This window comes from Hyla sarda, chromosome 11 (genome assembly GCF_029499605.1).
Source record: "Hyla sarda isolate aHylSar1 chromosome 11, aHylSar1.hap1, whole genome shotgun sequence".
NCBI lineage: Eukaryota > Metazoa > Chordata > Amphibia > Anura > Hylidae > Hyla > Hyla sarda.
In genome coordinates this window covers 43656631-43675258 of record NC_079199.1, presented here as the reverse complement: position 1 = coordinate 43675258, position 18628 = coordinate 43656631, and the positions used below count along the sequence as shown (strand labels likewise).

The following is an 18628-nucleotide window of genomic DNA, read 5'->3' as shown; positions in this document are numbered from 1 at the left end:
ACAAGCTGCCGGCTCAAGCGTTCGGAACAGTTTTTTTTCCAAACGCTGAACAGCGGATTACCCCTTTAATATCCAAATGAGTCAATTTCACAAGTTTTTTATTTTTTATTATTAATGCAGTAACAAAAGCAGTCAAATTATTGTTCCTGAAAAATAAAAATATTCTGCAATAAACAGTATGAAATCTATAACATTTATATACACATATTTACATGTAGTCCTGTACAGTGTATAAAGGAGTTGTCCCATATTAAATATCATACGCATTTGTAGAGATCATAAAAATGAACATTTGCTTTTTATATGCGGCTACAAAAATGACCAAGTGAAGAGAAATTATATTTACTTACACAGTGTGGCGCCACCTAGTGTTCAAAGTATAAAATTATATGCACATCCACCTACTGGGCGAAATGCTGGAGGCCGCACGTGCTCAGTCACTCCCTCCTCTCGACAGCCAGGTCTCAGCATAGTGATATTAATGCTGCACATACCCACTAAGCTTTTACCATTATATTTTTATTACTTTTGGGAGTGCATATTGTGGATATCACACAGTATATATGTTGACTTCAACAATATATATCTTTAGCCAAAGGAAGAAGGGGCCATATTGTTAGCTGCCAGAAGGAGAAGGAGACAGATTTCGTCTAGAGCCTGCCCCGAACAGAACAGATCAGCAGCACAAAGGGGGATACATGAAAGCAAAAACAGATAAGGTCTTGTATGCTACAAGGACTATAAAACAGCTATTAACAGCATTTCAGGACTTCTGGTATGAAATTGATTCATGGGATAACTCTATTAACTCCTGCTTGGCAGTCAGGATCATGGAATTTTAGTCTTTTCTCTCTCTCTTTGAAGCGGGAAGATCTGCAAAAGTAAATAAAAAAATTACATGAATTTTTTAGTATGGCTCTGTAATAAGTGTTATATATATATATATATATATATATATATATATATATATATATATACACTCACAATATATATACACAATAATAATATAACTATGCACACTCATCATTTTATGCTTCCTTCATAACAATTATTTCCCGTATCTGTCTGCTCTCTTAATGCTTCATCATTTCATGGGGAATAATTCTCTTAGAATACTGCATTGTGCTGTGAAATGTAAGAATTAATTAACTACTGGGCATTATAAATCCATAGGATTGTCAAGGATTTGTCCCTAAATACTTTGACATTGTTCCGTCAACACCGATAGTGTTAAACTTTGTAGGGACACAACCTTTTGACAGGTAGTAACACTCAGTTATCAATTTGTCTATCCATTTACAGGAGGAATAACAGAAATGTCCTGTCTGACCACAGTGCTCTCTGCTGCCCCCTCTGTCCATGTCAGGAACTTTCCAGAGCAGGATAGGTTTCTATGGGGATTCACCCCTATACTGGACAGTTCCTTAAATGGACAGAGGTGTCAGCAGAGAGCACTGCGGTCAGACATAAAGGAAATTCAAAAAGAAAAAAGAACTTCCTCTGGAACATACAGCAGCTGATAAGTACTGGAAAGATTAAGATTTTTAAATAGAAGTAATTTACAAATCTATTTAACTTCCTTGCACCAGTACCCCTTTAACCCCTTAAGGACTCAGCCCATTTTGGCCTTAAGGATTTCTTTTATATTTTAATCCACAGACTAGTATAAGGGCTTGTTTTTTGCGCGACTAGTTGTCCTTTGTAATGACATCATTTATTTTACCATAAAATGTATGGTGCAACCCAAAAAAATACTATTTGTGTGGGGAAATTGAAAAGAAAATCGCAATTTTGCAAATTTTAGAAGGTTTCGTTTTCAGGCTGTACAATTTATGGTAAAAATTACATGTGTTCTTTATTTTGTGTGTTAATACGATTAAAATGATACCCATGATAACATACTTTTCTATAGTGTCACCTTAAAAAAAATCACAAAACTATTTGACCAAATTAGTACGTTTAAAATCCCTCTATTTTCCTGACCTATAACTTTTTCATTTTTCCATATAAGCGTTGGTATGAGGGCTCTTTTATTTTGCACATGGATCTGTACCTTTTATTAACTTTATACATTTTTTATCAATTTATTTTGGAATAAAATGTTACAAAAAAGCATCAATTTTTGAATTTTTTTTTACGTTCACACCGTTCACCATACGGGATCATTAACATTATATTTTAATAGTTTGGATGTTTATGCACGCGGCAATACCAAATATGGTTGTTTTTTAAATGTATTTTTTTTCCTTACACTTTTTTTTTGTGGGGGGGGGGGGGGGGGGGTAATGGGAGAAAGAGACTATTTACATTTTTATTGGGGGAGGGGATTTTTCAATTTTTTTTAACTTTTTTTAAACACACTTTTTTTACTTTTATTTTTACACTTTACTAGTCCCCATAAGGGACTATCTATAGCAATCACTTAATTGCTAATACTGTTCAGTGCTATGCATAGGGCATAGCACTGATCAGTGTTATCTGTCATCTTCTGCTCTGGTCTGCTCGATCTCAGACCAGAGCAGAGCAGAAGACCCGTGGAAGGCGGCGGATGCAGGTGAGGGGACCTCTGGCCGCCATGTTGGATGATCGGATCACCGCGGCAGCGCAGCGGGCGATCCGATCATCCATTTTAGTGACCACGATGCTGCAGATGCCATGATCTGTATTGATTACGGCATCTGAGGGGTTAATGACGGACATCAGTGCGATCACTGATGTGCGCCGTTACTGGCGGGTCCCTGGCTGCTGATAGCAGCCAGGACCTGACGCACATGACCCGAGCATCGGTCCGATGCTCGTGGTCATGTACAGGAGGTAAATGTATGTCCTGGTGCGTTAAGTACCACAGCGCCAGGATGTACATTTATGTCCTGCATCGTTAACGGGTTAAAGGAGTACTCCAGAATATAAAAATTGTCCCCCATACTGCCGGCAGTAAAAAAAAATAAAGATGTACATACCTTCCTCCGCTCCCACGGAGCCTCCGGTAACCTGCTCCGGTCTTCGCCGCGATCTTCTTCCTGGTTGCTGGTGGTCGGCGAGTCATACTGCGCTCAGCCAATCATCGGCTGCAGTGAAGTCCTGACTCGGCCAGCAATAGGCTGAGCGGCAGTGTGACCTTTTCGGCCCTGGCAGTAGGTGCCGGTGTAGTGAAGAATTTTGTGTCCTGAAGCGTTCTCACACTGCCGCTCAGCCTATCGCCGGCCAAGTGCAGTATGACTCGCCGACCACCGGCAACCAGGAAGAGGATCGTGGCGGTGACGGGTACCAGAGGCCCCCAAGGGAGCGTAGGAAGGTATGTACATCTTTATGGATTATTTTATGTACAGTCCTACTACAAAAATACCTGTATACATACAAAGTAGACACTATGGGGGAGATTTATCAAAACCTGTCCAGAAGAAATCACTTCTTTCATTTTTCAGAGGCCTTTTCAAATTGCAATGGGCAACTCAGCAACTTTTCATCTGGACAGGTTTTGATAAATCTCCCCATATATTTATGGCCCCACCTTCACTGCTGGATGAGGAATTCTCCTCTGGAATCATTGGCATCTTTCCAGGTTTCTTTTGAGGCAGCAGCATGTTAGCTGTAATTCAAACATAATAACTTATTAGGTCAAGAATACAGTGACATTCTGATAATCCAGCACAGAACAAAATGGTAATGATAGAACTGTACAATAGCAGAACCAGAAGACAGAATCAGTCATGAGACTGCTGATACATTTGACAGTAACATCATCTGTATTAGGATTTTATTTACCTGCTGTTAGAGATAGGAATAGTGGTCAAGGATCCCTATAGTTCCCTGATGGACATATGTGGACATCAGGTCCCAGGAAACACATCTCATCCAGGGAAAGCTGGGCGAGATATGGAAAATCAAGAAATAGTTAAAGGAGATGTCCGGTGTGGACTATTCTTATTCCATCCTGATCGGTCGGCCGGGCTGTCTACTTTCCTTAGCCCGGGACGTCACACGTCGCTTCAGCCTATCACCTGAGGCGGGACATTGCTTCGGTCGGTGATAGGCTGAAGCGCCGTGTGATGTAGGAAGCAGACAGCCTGGCCGACCGATCAGATGTTGCGAAGCTCCGGGGGAACGTAGGATGGTAAGTGAAAGTTTGTTTTCTCTTTTTTTGCAGCCCGGGCAGGATGGAATAAGAATAATCCGCACTGGACATCTCCTTTATATGCCTGGCGAGACTTAAAGGGGTACTCTATTGGAGAACAAATGTTTTCAAATCAACTGGTGCCAGAAAGTTATACAAATTTGTAAATTACTTCTACTTAAAAATCTTAATTCTACCAGTTTTTATCAGCTGCTGTATGCACCAGAGGAAGTAGTGTAGTTCTCTCCAGTCTGACCACAGTGCTCTTTGCCGACACCTCTGTCCATGTCAGGAATTATCCAGAGCAGGAGAAAATCCCCATAGCAAACCTCTCCTGGAAAGAACTACATAACTACCTCTGAAGCATACAGCAGCTGATAAATACTGGAAGGATTAAGATTTTTTAAGTAATTTGCAAATCTGTCCTGTAACCAGTTGATTTGAAAAAATGTGTTTTCCTTTAGAGTACCCCTTTAATGGGGTTGTCAAGTGAAAGAAACCATCTGTGTGTGGTGAGAAAAGCATCTTCCATGTCTTGCTTGCAGCGGTGACGTCCAGTCACACTCTCTGAAAGCAGAGCTCCCTCTTCCTCTTCTGTTTGCTGGGGACCATACCATTTAGGTGAGGAGGAGAGCTCATATGACTTCTCATTAGATTTTAAAGAGGTTATCCAAGGTAATGCTACTTTTATAAATGAGTCACATATAGTCGGGGACATGCTTGATTTAGTGGTAAATACCCGTCTTGTGTTCCCCAGAATGCCACTGTCCTGTTTTGTAGAAATCACTATTTACAGGTTGCGTGTGCTCCTTCAGACTACAACACCCAGCATCCTCACCCCGTCTCTGCCGCACTTCCTTTCCTGGAGCTGCAGAGGTCACATAACATTGCTGCTCAGCCAATCACTGCCTGGGGCGGGACACTGCTGCAGTCAGTGATTGGCTGAGCAACGAGGTTACATGCCGTCTGCAGCTCCGGGAAGTGAAGTGCAGCAGAGACTGGGTGCAGATACCAGAGGCTACGGGAGAGAAGGAAAAGTAAGTAGATGCTATGTTTGTTTTAATATGTAGCCCGGGCATATTGATTAAATAAAAAAAGATTCAGTGGGCAACCCCTTTAAAAGTTGCATTTGTTTTACTGAAAAGTAAAGACAGGAGAAGACTTGTTTAAACATTACTTTGGTATTGCTATCTCTGACTGCTATTTTGATGCTATTTAAATGGTTCCAAGGAGCTAATCTCCCACACTGCCTTAAAGGTCTGATAGATTTAATACAAGTCTTCATCAAAGTAAGGTATCCAGTGGTGGCAGGTAGCTTCAAGACAGAAGCAGGTAGGGATCATTTCTGAGATTATTTCTATTACGATCCCATTGCAGGTCTCAGCTGTGAGAACATCACATGTCCCCCAGGAAATAACTAACAAGCCTTGACAGTGCATAGCTCCAGTGCCAGCGATGAATGTGAATGCAGACTGACAGGGAGACAGAAAACACCATTAAAAAAAAAATCTCTATCATTTTAAATATATAGAAGGAAAAGTTCATCCTACAAACAATGCTGCACTGCAAATGAGAAGATTGAGTATAAATGGCAGGTCATTGGAAAGGGGCACCAAACCTAAAAATACAAGCTAAAAGTAAACAGAGGATACACTTAAATACACTTTCATTTCACAGGGCGGCCAAACACCTATATAGCTGTCATGTGATGTTTGCCCCCACCCCCACAATTATGTCGTAGAGAGCCCCCTTACACACTTGAACTATTACTGTTGAGATTATTATCCATAAAGTCATATTTATTATGTATAGATTTCTTTAGTGAGCAAGATTTTCTGTAGATCTTTAAAACAGAAAACATTGGGGTTAATTTTCTTTTCACAGATTACTGAGGGTTAGGACTTAGCAGGTGGGGGCTTAACAGTAGTGTTCTACTGTAGACAAAGCATGGGGGGAGGCTCCTGCTGCAGACAGATGTCTTACAGCTAGAAACTGGATGACAAATAAAAGGAGGGGCACATGCCTGAGCTCTTGGGATACATTTTCCTCAGTAAGAAATTTAGGGTAGGGTCAAATTTAGCACATCCGCATTTTCCAGTGCGTGAAAAGCCCTACAAATTCTGCTAGGAGTAGACACGCAGGGCTACCCTGCTGCAGCCCTATCTGTGTGGTAAGGTGTGGAGGCCCAGCGCATCGACATGACTGTGATACCTGAACCGGGCTCCAGACCTTACTGCACACACAGGGCTGAGGTGGGGTAGCCCTGTATGTCTGCTCGTAGCAGAATCCACAGCATGAAATGTACTACGTGTAACTCTACCGGTGAGACAATAGGACCAGAGGAAGTGCTAGGATTTTGTTTGATTTTGTAGATATTTCCTATTTCACAAAGATGAAAAAAATTCATACTTAAATACACATTTAAAAGGGTTGTGCATTGAGAATAAACTTATCCTCTATCCACAAGCTCCCGCTCTTTCCATGCACGGTGCTGGGGTCGGCACCCGCCCTCCATCCATCTCTACAGAAGAGCCAGAGATACATGAGTGCATTGCTTGTGTATCTTTGGGTCTCCCATAATAATGGAGTGGGCATGCCGACCCAAGTTCCCTACATGGGGGAGAGCCGGAGTCCTGTGCAGGAGATTGTGAGGGTCCCATAGGTCGCACCCCCCCCCCCCCCCCCCCGCAATCAGCTACTTATTCCCTATCCTGTGGATAGGACAGTTTTTAGTGTACAGCCCCTTTAAATGAAGTTTCCATTTTTGCATGACACATTAATAACATTTCACTCATCTTATATAAATTATTTATTCTCCTTTTTGCCAGATCAATATTCTGCTGGATACTTATTACTGTCATGCAGTGGTTTGTGGGAGCTCAAATGGCAAGCACCATGTAAATGAAATGTTCCCCGATTGAACAGAGTGGCATTCATGCTTGGTCGCTGCTCCAGTCACTCATGGGACAATTGACCTCCCTCTTATTAATAGATGTAGGTCCCAGCGGTTGGACCCCCACCAATCTGATAACTTTTAGTGTCAAAAGGAAAAATGTATTGATCAAACAATAACACAGCAATCGTACATCAATAACAATGCATAAAAAACAAGAAAAACATGAAAGAAAAGACGGGGCTATATAGAAGCAGGGAAGTTTAGACAGGGGGACGGTGAAGGTCAGATGAGAAGTACACTGCAAACCAAAAAGGTATACAGGCATGTACTGTATATAAATAAAAACAAAATCAAAGAAACCGTTAGAGAGACTCAGATAAACATGAGGGCAGATAAGTAAACGGAAATAAAAATAAGTAATCACAGCATAAGTAAAATCACAGGGACAAATAATAAGAGACATCTGCAGCGTGAGGTGAAGAGATCCAGGGTTGCCACGTTTTTGTAAATCAGGCCACAGTATCAGTACAGAATGCATTAAAGGGGTATTCCAGGAATAAACTTTTTTATATATATGTTAACTGGCTCCAGAAAGTTAAACAGATTTGTAAATGACTTCTATAAAAAAATCTTAATCCTTCCAATAATTATCAGCTGCTGAAGTTGACTTGTTCTTTTCTGTCTGGCCATAGTGCTCTCTGCTGACATCTCTGCTTGTCTCGGGAACTGCACAGAGTAGAAGAGGTTTGCTATGGGGATTTGCTTCTACTTTGAACAGTTCCCGAGACACGTGTCATCAGAGATCACTTAGACAGAAAGGAACAACTCAACTTCAGCAGCTAAAAAGTACTGAAAGGATTAAGATTTTTTTTAATAGAAGTAATTTACAAATCTGTTTAACTTTCTGGAGCCAGTTGATATATAAAAAAAAAGTTTTTTCTGGATAACCCCTTTAAGTTTTTCAGACACCATAATGCTATTTATTCTATCCAAAACCATAGGAATAGAGAGGACAGGTGACTTCCATTTGGACGCTATGTGAATTCTGGCAGCTAATAAAGTGTGTTGGACAAGGGGGAAGGCAGACATGCGGAGCCCAGCAGGTTTAAAGGCATCTGATAACTTTTAACCTTGGAATAACCTCCTTTAAAGGGGTACTCCGGTGGGAAAAAAAAATGTATGAACTGGTGCCATTAAACAGATTTGTAAATTACTTCTATTAAAAAATCTTAATCCTTTTGGTACTTTTTAGCAGCTGTATGCTACAGAGGAAAATCTTTTAACTTTTCGAATTTCTTTTTAGTCGTGTCCACAGTGCTCTCTGCTGACACCTCTGTCCGTGTCAGGAACTGTCCAGAGCAGCATAGGTTTGCTATGGGGATTTTCTCCTGCTCTGGACAGTTCCTGATACGGGCATCAGGTGTCAGCAGAGAGCACTGTGGAGAACACAAAAAATTTTATTTTTTTAAATAAGGATTTTCCTCTGTAGCAAACAGCTGCTAAAAAGTACTGGAAGGATTAAGATTTTTTTAATAGAAGTAATTTACAAATCTGTTTAACTTTCTGGCACCAGTTCATTAAAAAAAAAAATGTAAAAAAATTCCACGGAGTACCCCTTTAAAATAAGCATGAGATTTTGATAAAACAAAGTTTACCCTTTTTTGCTGCTTCTCGCTCAGCCGTCTTTTTGGCTCTCCTCAATCTTTCTCTCTCCGCTCTAGTGATCGGAACACGTGCCTCAGTCTCAGCAGAAGTCGCCGTCACCAACTCAACCTGCCGGTGACGTCTGGATCTGACAGCCTAGATGTACAAGTTGAAAGAAATCAGAAATGTGACTAAACTAAAATACACATAAAAATAAATTAAAAAAATTTAACATAAAAAATGTCATGCAGTTTTTACAGGTTTTTGGTAGCTTTTTTTATTTATACATTTTTATCAAATATTTTTTTCAGCTCTTTTTTTCATGTTCTATAGCAGTTAGAGATGAACGAACTTACAGTAAATTCGATTCGTCACGAACTTCTCGGCTCGGCAGTTGATTACAAATCCTGCATAAATTAGTTCAGCTTTCCGGTGCTCCGGTGGGCTGGAAAAGGTGGATACAGTCCTAGGATACTCTTTCCTAGTACTGTATCCCCCTTTTCCAGCCCACGGGAGCACCTGAAAGCTGAACTAATTTATGCAGGATAAGTCATCAACTGCCGAGCCGAGAAGTTCGTGACGAATCAAATTTACTGTAAGTTCGCTCATCTCTAATAGCAGTGTTTCCCAACTGCCAGCTTTTGCAAAACTACAACCCCCAGCATGCCCGGACAGCCGTTGGCTGTCCGGGCATGCTGGGAGTTGTAGTTTTGTAATATCTAGAGGCATTCTGGTTGTCAAACACGGTTCTATACAGAAGTGTATGGAAAAACCTGTCATATCTAGAGCCAAGAACCTAAAAAAGTCACATAAACCACATAAAATAGCCGGCTTTGATGTTTTTGGCTCAACTACCACCCCTGCAGCTGCAACCAGACCAGAGTGGATTGAGGACCCCTCAAGCATGAGATAGGTGGGGGTCCCAAAGGTGGGACCTGCATCCATCTGATGCCAAACATTTCCAGAAGGGAATACCCCTTTAAGGACTACTAATACGCTTTTCCTAATGCATTTGTACAGTCTTCTGACCGTTTTACACATGTTGTTAAATCAAGGCCTTGTGCTAAAATCCAACAAATCAATCCCCCCCCCCCCAAAAAAAAAAAATTCTGCACTCAGTCCCCCATAATGAGAATGTGAAAAAATAATTTTTACTTTTTTTTTTGCAAGTTTATCAAGAATGAAAAACTAAAATTTAGCATGGATATAAGTATTCAGACCCTCTGCTATGACTCTTGATATTTGGCCTCCTATTTCTCAGAGATGTCGCCACCTTCATCAGAGTCACCTGTACAATTCAGTTGAATGGACAGGATTTGGAAATGGCACAGTCCTGTATATACAGTCATGGCCGTAAATGTTGGCACCCCTGAAATTTTTCAAGAAATGTAAGTATTTCTCACAGAAAAGGATCGCAGTAACACATGTTTATTCCCTTTGTGTGTATTGGAACTAAACCAAAAAAGGGAAGAAAAAAAAGCAAATTGGACATAATGTCACACCAAACTCCAAAAATGGTCTGGACAAAATTATTGGCACCCTATAAAAATTGTGGATAAATAAGATTGTTTCAAGCATGTGATGCTCCTTTAACCTCTTAAGGACTCAGCCCATTTTAACCTTAAAGGGGTATTCCAGGAAAAAACTTTTTGATATATATCAACTAGCTCCAGAAAGTTAAACAGATTTGTAAATTACTTCTATTAAAAACATCTCAATCCTTTCAGTACTTATGAGCTTCTGAAGTTAAGGTTGTTCTTTTCTGTCTAAATCCTCTCTGACGACACCTGTCTCGGGAAACGCCCAGTTTAGAAGAGGTTTGCTATGGGAATTTTCTTCTAAACTGGGCGTTTCCTGAGACAGGTGTCATCAGAGAGGATTTAGACAGAAAAGAACAACCTTAACTTCGTAAGCTCATAAGTACTGAAAGGATTAAGATTTTTTAATAGAAGTAATTTACAAATCTGATTAACTTTCTGGAGCCAGTTGATATATATAAAAAAAGTTTTTTCCTGGATAACCCCTTTAAGGACACAGCCAATTTTATTTTAGCGTTTTTGTTTTTTTCCTCCTCATTTTTCATAACTCGGAGGTTTCCGAAACTGGAGACGCAGCTCCCGCATAGGATGGGGATAAAATGTTTTTGCCTGGAATACCCCTTTAAAATTGTTGTTGGGGAAAAGGCGCCTTCCAATAAGAGAGACCTGGAGCAGTTTGTAAAGGAAGAGTGGTCCAACATTCCGGCTGAGAGGTGTAAGAAGCTTATTGATGGTTATAGGAAGCGACTGATTTCAGTTATTCTTTCCAAAGGGTGTGCAACCAAATATTAAGATAAGGGTGGCAATAATTTTGTCCAGCCCATTTTTGGAGTTTGGTGACATTATGTCCAATTTGCTTTTTTTCTTCCCTTTTTTGGTTTAGTTCTAATACACACAAAGGGAATAAACATGTGTATAGCAAAATATGTGTTACTGCAATCCTTTTCTGTGGGAAATACTTCATTTTCTAGAAAAATTTCACGGGTGCCAACATTTACGACCATGACTGTATAAGGTCTCAAGGCTGACAATGCATATTACAGCAAAAAGCAATTCATGAGAAAGAAAGAACTGCCTGTAGAGCTTAGAGACAGGATTGTGTGAACAGATCTGGAGAAGTGCACAAAAAAGAAAAAAAAATGATGTTGCACTGAAAATTCCCAAGCAACGTTGAGACAGTGATCTGGAGAAATTGCAAACAAGAAAGGCTGTAACTGTCTGGAGAGAGTACAGAAACATAGGATGTAAAATAATAAATAGTAATTTATTAAGATAACAGAGAACACACTTCGAGGGCCTGTTGCTATCTTCATCAGGTAAGGACATGACAAAGAGCATCAGGTTCTTTAAATGCTTCCATAGGGTCAACCAACACTGCAGCACACCACCAATCTGGGCTTTATGCCTGAGTGGCCAGAAAGAAGAAGCTTTTTCCACAGATAAGGACTCATGAAAACCGCCTGGAGTTTGCTCCAAAGCACCTAAAGGACTCTGAGAAACAAGATTCTCTGGTCTGATAAAAACCAAGATTGAACTTTTTGGCCTCAATTCTAAGCATCGTGTCTAGAGCAAACCAGGCACTGCTCATCACCTGCCCAATACAATCCCTACAATGAAGCGTGGTGGTGGTAACATTATGCTGCGGGAGTGTCTTCCTGGGGGTAGGACGGGGAGACTGGTCGCGGTTAAAGGGAAAGCTGAATGTACAGAGATATTGGTAATGAAAACCTGATCCAGAGAGTGCTTTGGCCGTCAGATTGGGACAAATGTTTACCTTCCAACAAGACAATGACCACAAGACCACACAGGATTGTGAATGTCCATGAGTGGCCCAGCCAGAGTGCCAATTTGAACCCAATCAAGCATCTCTGCAGAGACCTGAAAATGGCTTCCAATGATGGTCCCCAACCAGAGTTTGAGAAGAATGGTAGAAAAGCCCCAAACCCTGGTGTGCAAGCCTTGTGGCCTCATCCCCATGAAGACTGGAGGCTGCAATCCAGTGTTTTCTAAACAGTGTCTCCAGCTGCTGCAAAACTACAACTCCCAGCCTCTATATTGGATCGCCAACCCCCCCCCGCCAATTCCAGGAATTACGTAGTGTGAACATACCCTAAAAGTTCAAATCACCTCCTATTCCTATATAAAAACATGTAAACATAATAAAAATAAACATATTTGGTATCACTGCGTGCGTAATTGTACAACCCATTAAAATATAACATTATGTATCCCATACGGTAAGTGAAGCAAATGTTTAAAAAAATTAAATAAAAAAAAAAAAAACACAGAATTGCAATTTTTATAATATCCCAGAAAAAAAGTTAAGTGATTAAAAAGGCAGATCAATACCAAAATGGTACCGATACAAAAAACAGATTATGGCACAAAAAAATTAGTCCTCATACAGCCTCATGCGAAAAAAACGCAATATATCGTCTTTGGGACAGAATCGGGATATATCGGATCTTCCTACGTGTATCGTGATATGTAACGTATCGCCAGATTCTTGCCAATTCACACCCCTAATATTTATATATATATATATTTTCAAGCTTTGCATTATTAATGTGGGGAAAAAGATGGCTTAGGGATGATCTAATCATTATATACAAATAAATCAATGTACGGTATAATAATTTACCAATTTCATCTATTGTTTTATCTCCTTGGAATCACCAAAGAAATACTCTGCTTTGATTCAGCAAATATTGATCCCAATGCACATAAAGGTGTTGTAGTGCAATGTGAGGTGTGACCAGGGCCCCGGAACCAGCCATGAAATGATATCTTACCTGTGTCACCGCATTGTAGGTTTTAGATTTTATTTGCGCCAAATGTCTTGCTCTCTCTGAACCCTGAGATATAAATGAACATGTCAGAGAACGCTAGATGATAAGTACATAACAAATCTCTTTATTAACCATGCCTCCTATGTAGTCTGGATTAGGCAGAATTACTTACCTCTGACTCCTGAGACGTGCCTTCTTCATCATCTGTTTTGGTTTTTGGTGCCTAACAAAAGAAATAAAAAAAATTATTAAAGGGGAATTCTGGGAGTTAAATACAGTGATCCCTCAACTTACAATGGCCTCAACATACAATAGTTTCAACATACAATGGTCTTTTATGGACCATTGTAACTTGAAACCAGACTCAACATACAATGTATGGACAGTCCAGATCTGTGAAACGTGTCACAGGTGGAGGAACTGACCAATCAGAATTGGCATTTTACTGGTAAATCACCTCTATTACTGAAGTACAAGCACTTAATGGTAGCGCCCCCTACAGTACAGGGATGAACTACAAGTTCCTTACTACTCCTTACCTGTGCCAGGGTTAGCTGCTCTTTTGGACACCAAGTAAGGGCGGCTCCATTTGGGACACTGTGTGTACTGTACAGGACCCTAAAGAAGCTCCTGTCCTCTACATAAACCATTGTTTCCCAACCAGGGTGCCTCCAGCTGTTGCAAAACTACAACTCCCAGCATGCCCAGACAGCCAACAGCTGTCTGGGCATGCTGGGAGTTGTAGTTTTGCAACAGCTGGAAGCACCCTGGTTGGGAAACATAGACAGTGATTACGGCTCCCAGCAGATCTTACTTTTATATGTAAGGATTTGCTTTATCTATATAAGTTATCTACTTATTTATCTTTAATCCTCACTTTTTCCTATTTTTGGAAGACATTTTGGTGGCTTCAGAACCAAATTACCAGGTTTCCATAGAGTTCTGGTCTCAACATACAATGGTTTCAACATACAATGGTCGTCCTGGAACCAATTAATATTGTAACTTGAAGACCACTGTACTGGTGGTCTATTTTTAGGATAGGTTTGTGTTTGAGCAGGGTTGCCCAAGTCCTGTCCCCATCTGTGCCCAACAGAAAAAGAAGCCCCTTCATTGTTTACAGTCAGTTAACCAAACATGTGAATGAGAACATTATACAGAGATCTCTCCCATGAGCTATTTATACCCAGGACTGTATCTATAACAAGGGGGCATCCTCTACGTCTAGAGGAAAGAAGGTTTCTACACCAGCGCAGACAGGGTTCTTTACTGTAAGAGCAGTGAGACTATGGAACTCTCTCCCAGAGAAAGCGGTCATGGTGAACTCAATAAAAGAGTTAAAAAAGGGGCCTGGATGCAAGCTAGGTAGCGTCCAATTCATCTTAATAGGACAGGTCCAGACTATTGTGTCTATGTGCATGGGTCCTGCTTTAACCCCGTAACTCAATGCACCATGACTTACATTTACGCTCCGCCAGGACCACGAGCACCGGTAATGGCGGACATCCACGTGATCGCGCAGATGTCCGCCATTAATACCTCTGATGCAGTGATCAATATAGATCACAGCATCTGCAGCAGTGCGGTACTTTAAATGGATGATCGGATCACCCGCAGCGCTGCCGCGGGGATCCGGTCATCCATAATGGTGGACGGAGGTCCCCTCACCTGCCACTGTGCACCTCCTGGGGTCTTCTGGTCTGGTCTGAGATCGAGCAGAAGATCACCGATAACACTGATCAGCGCTATGCCCTATGCATAGCACTGTCCAGTATCTACAATCAAACGATTGCTATAGATAGTCCACTATGGGGACTATTAATGTGTGAAATGTGTGAACCTAAGCAAAAGTGGTACCGATAAAAATTACAGATCACAGCGCAAAAAATGAGCCACCATACTGCCCGTATACGGAAAAATCTGAAAGTTATAGGTGGTCAAAATAGGGCAATTTCAAATATACTAATTTTGTTAAAATAGTTTGAGATATTTTTTTTTTTTTTTTTAAAGCGGTATAATTATAGAAAAGCATATAACATGGGTATCATTTTAATCGTATTGACCCAGAGTAAAGAAAGCATGTCATTTTTACCAAAAAGTGTACAACATGAAAACTAAATCTTCCAAAATATGCTAAGTTGCGTTTTTCTTTTCAATTTTTCCACAGAAATAGTATTTTTTTGGATTGCGCCGTACATTTTATGGTAAAATAAGTGATGTCATTACAAAGTTAAATTGGTGATGCAAAAAAACAAGCCCTCATATGGGTCTGTGGATGGAAATATGAGTTATAATTTTTAGAAGGTGAGGAGGAAAGAACGAAAATGCTAAACTAAAATGGGCCTGGTCCTTAAGGGGTTAAAGCATATATTTAAATACCATTAAAAACCGCTCAGGTAAGATGGTAGCCCCTATAATAATGCACAAAAAATAAATAAACAAATTACAAGCAGATTAAGAAAAAAAAATAAAACAACATGTTTCTAATAAAAAAATGTAGGTGATACATTCTCCTCTTTTTTGCAGGTGGTATAAGCGGTCACAAATACCGTATACATCTCGAGTATAAGCCGAGTTTTTCAGCACGATTTTTCGTGCTGAAAACGCCCCCCTTGGCTTATACTCGAGTGAACTCTCCGCCTGTCAGTGGTCTTCAACCTGCGGACCTCCAGATGTTGCAAAACGACAACCCCCAGCATGCCCGGACAGCCATCGGCTGTCCGTGCATGCTGGGAGTTGTAGTTTTGAAACCTCTGGAGGTTCGCAGGTTGAAGACTACTGCGGCCTTCGTCATCATACAGACACCCCCTTTAGTTTTTACTCACCTCCCCTAGGTGGGAAGTTAGGGTGAGCTGGTCCGGGCCATCTATGCTGCAGGGACCGTCCGGTGGGGAGGGTTAGTCGTTCTAGGCTGTCCATTTTCACCCAGGAGGCCTGCCCCGGACTAGTGACGTTGCCTTGACGACGACGCACAGGGATGCGCATGAACGTCTCTGTGCGTCGTCGTCAAGGCAACGTCACTAGTCCGGGGCAGGCCTGGAGCGCAGAGAAGAGGCCCCCCCCCCCTGGGTGAAAATGGACAACCCAGAACGACTAACCATCCCTACCGGACGGTCCCTGCAGCATAGATGGCCCGGACCAGCTCACCATTCCTTCCCACTGAGGGGAGGCGAGTAGAAAACTAAAGGGGGTGTCTGGATGATGACGAAGGCCGCAGTGGTCTTAAGCCTGCGGACCTCCAGAGGTTTCAAAACTACAACTCCCAGCATGCCCAGACAGCCGATGGCTGTCTGGGCATGCTGGGAGTTGTAGTTTTGCAACATTTGGAGGTCCGCTGGTTGAAGACCACTGATTAAGGGATTGACAGGCGGTGATGAAGGGGGGGGATGATGACGGGGGTCTGGATGATGACATGGGGGGATGATGTATTTCCCACTCTAGGCTTATAGTCGAGTCAATAACTTTTCCTGGGTTTTTGGGGTGAAATTAGGGGCCTCGGCTTATATTCGGGACGGCTTATACTCGAGTATATACGGTACTCACAATGACCATGTAAATAATACTTTTGCTTACCATTTTTTGCTGCTTCCAGAACTGATATCCTTCCAATAAAGTTTGCAGGTTATCCGTAAAATCTTCTTTTATCAAACTGAGAGTTTTATCGGGAGCAGATTTATCAGAGACATGACATTTTGTTTTCTGGTAATGTTCTTGAATATTCATTATTTCCTTTATACAAAAAAAAAAAAACTCATCAACATCAGAATATACAGTTTATACAGGAGAGGTTTAGCATCAATGGGTTGTGTGTAATGTAGGACAGGTTGACCAGAGTGAAAGACTCTTTTTGTGAGCTCTAACCATTTTGGCCAAGAGATCAGGATCTTGCATAGAAAATCCCCCACTGTTAGCTAGGAATGACCTAAAAGTGTGTATGAATGAATATAATATATCCCATTTAATACCAGGAAGTGAGATGATATTTTATGAATGGTCTCGAATCAGCCAAGTTTGCCGATAAGCAACTATATGCCATACAAATGCATAGGTCATGGACGGGCTGCCAACTTTTTTGCTGTGGTGGACTATATGGAAAGTATTCTCCAAACACTCCACCACTTCCAAGGGATTTTGACTGGCGCAAGTGAACTCCAATACAGGCAGGTAGGTGTATTTTTCAAGCGGTTTTATTTCAGAACAACGCGTTTCAAGACCTGGAGTGGCCTCTTCATCAGATTCATACATAAAATCACAAACAGCAGATAAATATATAGGTAACTCACATATCGTAGCGCTCCACGCATCCACCTGAACCGGAAATAGGCGCAAAAACACTGATCGCAACAGCTTGCTGCACTTTAACAGTTTACACCCGAGGAGGATGATACGCTCCCTGCCCTATAGTCAGTTCTTACGGGTAAGGAGGATTGTTGATAGCCCCACTAACCTAGAGAAGAGGTTAGACAGCATGGGTCAAAAATTTATGGAGAGGGGATACCTCAGGAAATTAATATATGAACAGAGATGCAAAGCTGTTAGCAAAAGTAGAGGTGAGTTACTTAACCCCGTACCTAGATCCAGTACACAAAACCGCATACCATTTATTTCTACTTTCAATGTGTATAGTGCAGATGTTGCCAAAATTCTGCACAGACATTGGCCTGTCATTTCACATACCTTTAGCCATATACCGGAGTTGGGTGTCCCTCCACTGTTATCCTATAGGAGGGTGGCCACCCTGGGAGATAGGCTAGTGAAATCGGATATCATATTAAGAAAACCTGATCTGCACAGTTGAAGCCGGGTTGTTACCCCTGTTTGGGGTGTGAAAGTTGTGGTTTAATGCTGAAAGGGGATAACTTTGTACACCCGGTAACACAGATAAAGTATAGGATTAAACAACATACGACCTGCAGGACAGAATTTGCAATTTATGTAATTTGTTGCCCGTGTAACTTATTATATGTCGGCGAGACAACAAATGAAGTAAGAATTAGGTTGAATAACCACAAGTCTTCTATTAGGACTAAGAAGGTAGAATCACCAATACCTCGTCATTTTCTGGAGTATAGTCACAAGATTAGTGACCTTAGATTCAGTGTCCTGGAGCATGTCCCAGTCCCTAGGAGAGGGGGGGGGGGGGGGGGGACAGAACCAGGATACTGAAGCAGAAAGAAATTATGTGGATCCATAAATTGGACACATTAAGCCCTAAAGGTTTAAATGTTGACTTTCCACTAAGAGTGTTCTCTTAGTTGAGATATGCAAGTTGGAGATGTACCCAGGGATTTAACTCTCCCTTCGCACCAGGACTTACTACTTTGTCAGCTAATTGGTAGTAGAATGTTCTTCTGTAATTTTGAGGTAGAAAATACCAGTATTTTTACATTTTAAATGGAATTATGTATATACATTAACACTAAGTTCTTTTCACTTGCAGACACGTAACATGAGATCCGGTTGAAGATGGGCGAGTCATTCATCTGGGGTGAAGACTGCGAAAATCCGAATCTTTTGAACATCAGCCAGTATTATGAGTATGTTTTTTCCTCCCCATTTTTAAATTTTTTTCCTCTCATTTTTGCAGAAGTGATGATAGTTTTTAAACGGTCAGGATTTATGTACTTAAGGGACAGACTGACATGAC

The 18628-nt window shown here is 41.1% G+C and overlaps 1 protein-coding gene across 6 annotated transcripts in view; it reads right to left on the bottom strand.

The window, feature by feature from the left end:
* Positions 1-18628, bottom strand: part of SNAPC1 (small nuclear RNA activating complex polypeptide 1) — a 57127-nt gene continuing 38499 nt past the window's right edge. For all 6 annotated transcript variants that reach the window (XM_056545975.1, XM_056545976.1, XM_056545977.1 and 3 more), the window contains 6 exons: positions 16555-16710; positions 13154-13204; positions 12985-13047; positions 8666-8810; positions 3512-3589; positions 1-873 (listed from right to left, as the gene is read on the bottom strand). In XM_056545975.1, the coding sequence (XP_056401950.1) occupies positions 839-873; positions 3512-3589; positions 8666-8810; positions 12985-13047; positions 13154-13204; positions 16555-16710 (528 nt within the window). In that variant the 3' untranslated portion in view covers positions 1-838. The remainder of the gene's footprint in view (positions 874-3511; positions 3590-8665; positions 8811-12984; positions 13048-13153; positions 13205-16554; positions 16711-18628) is intronic.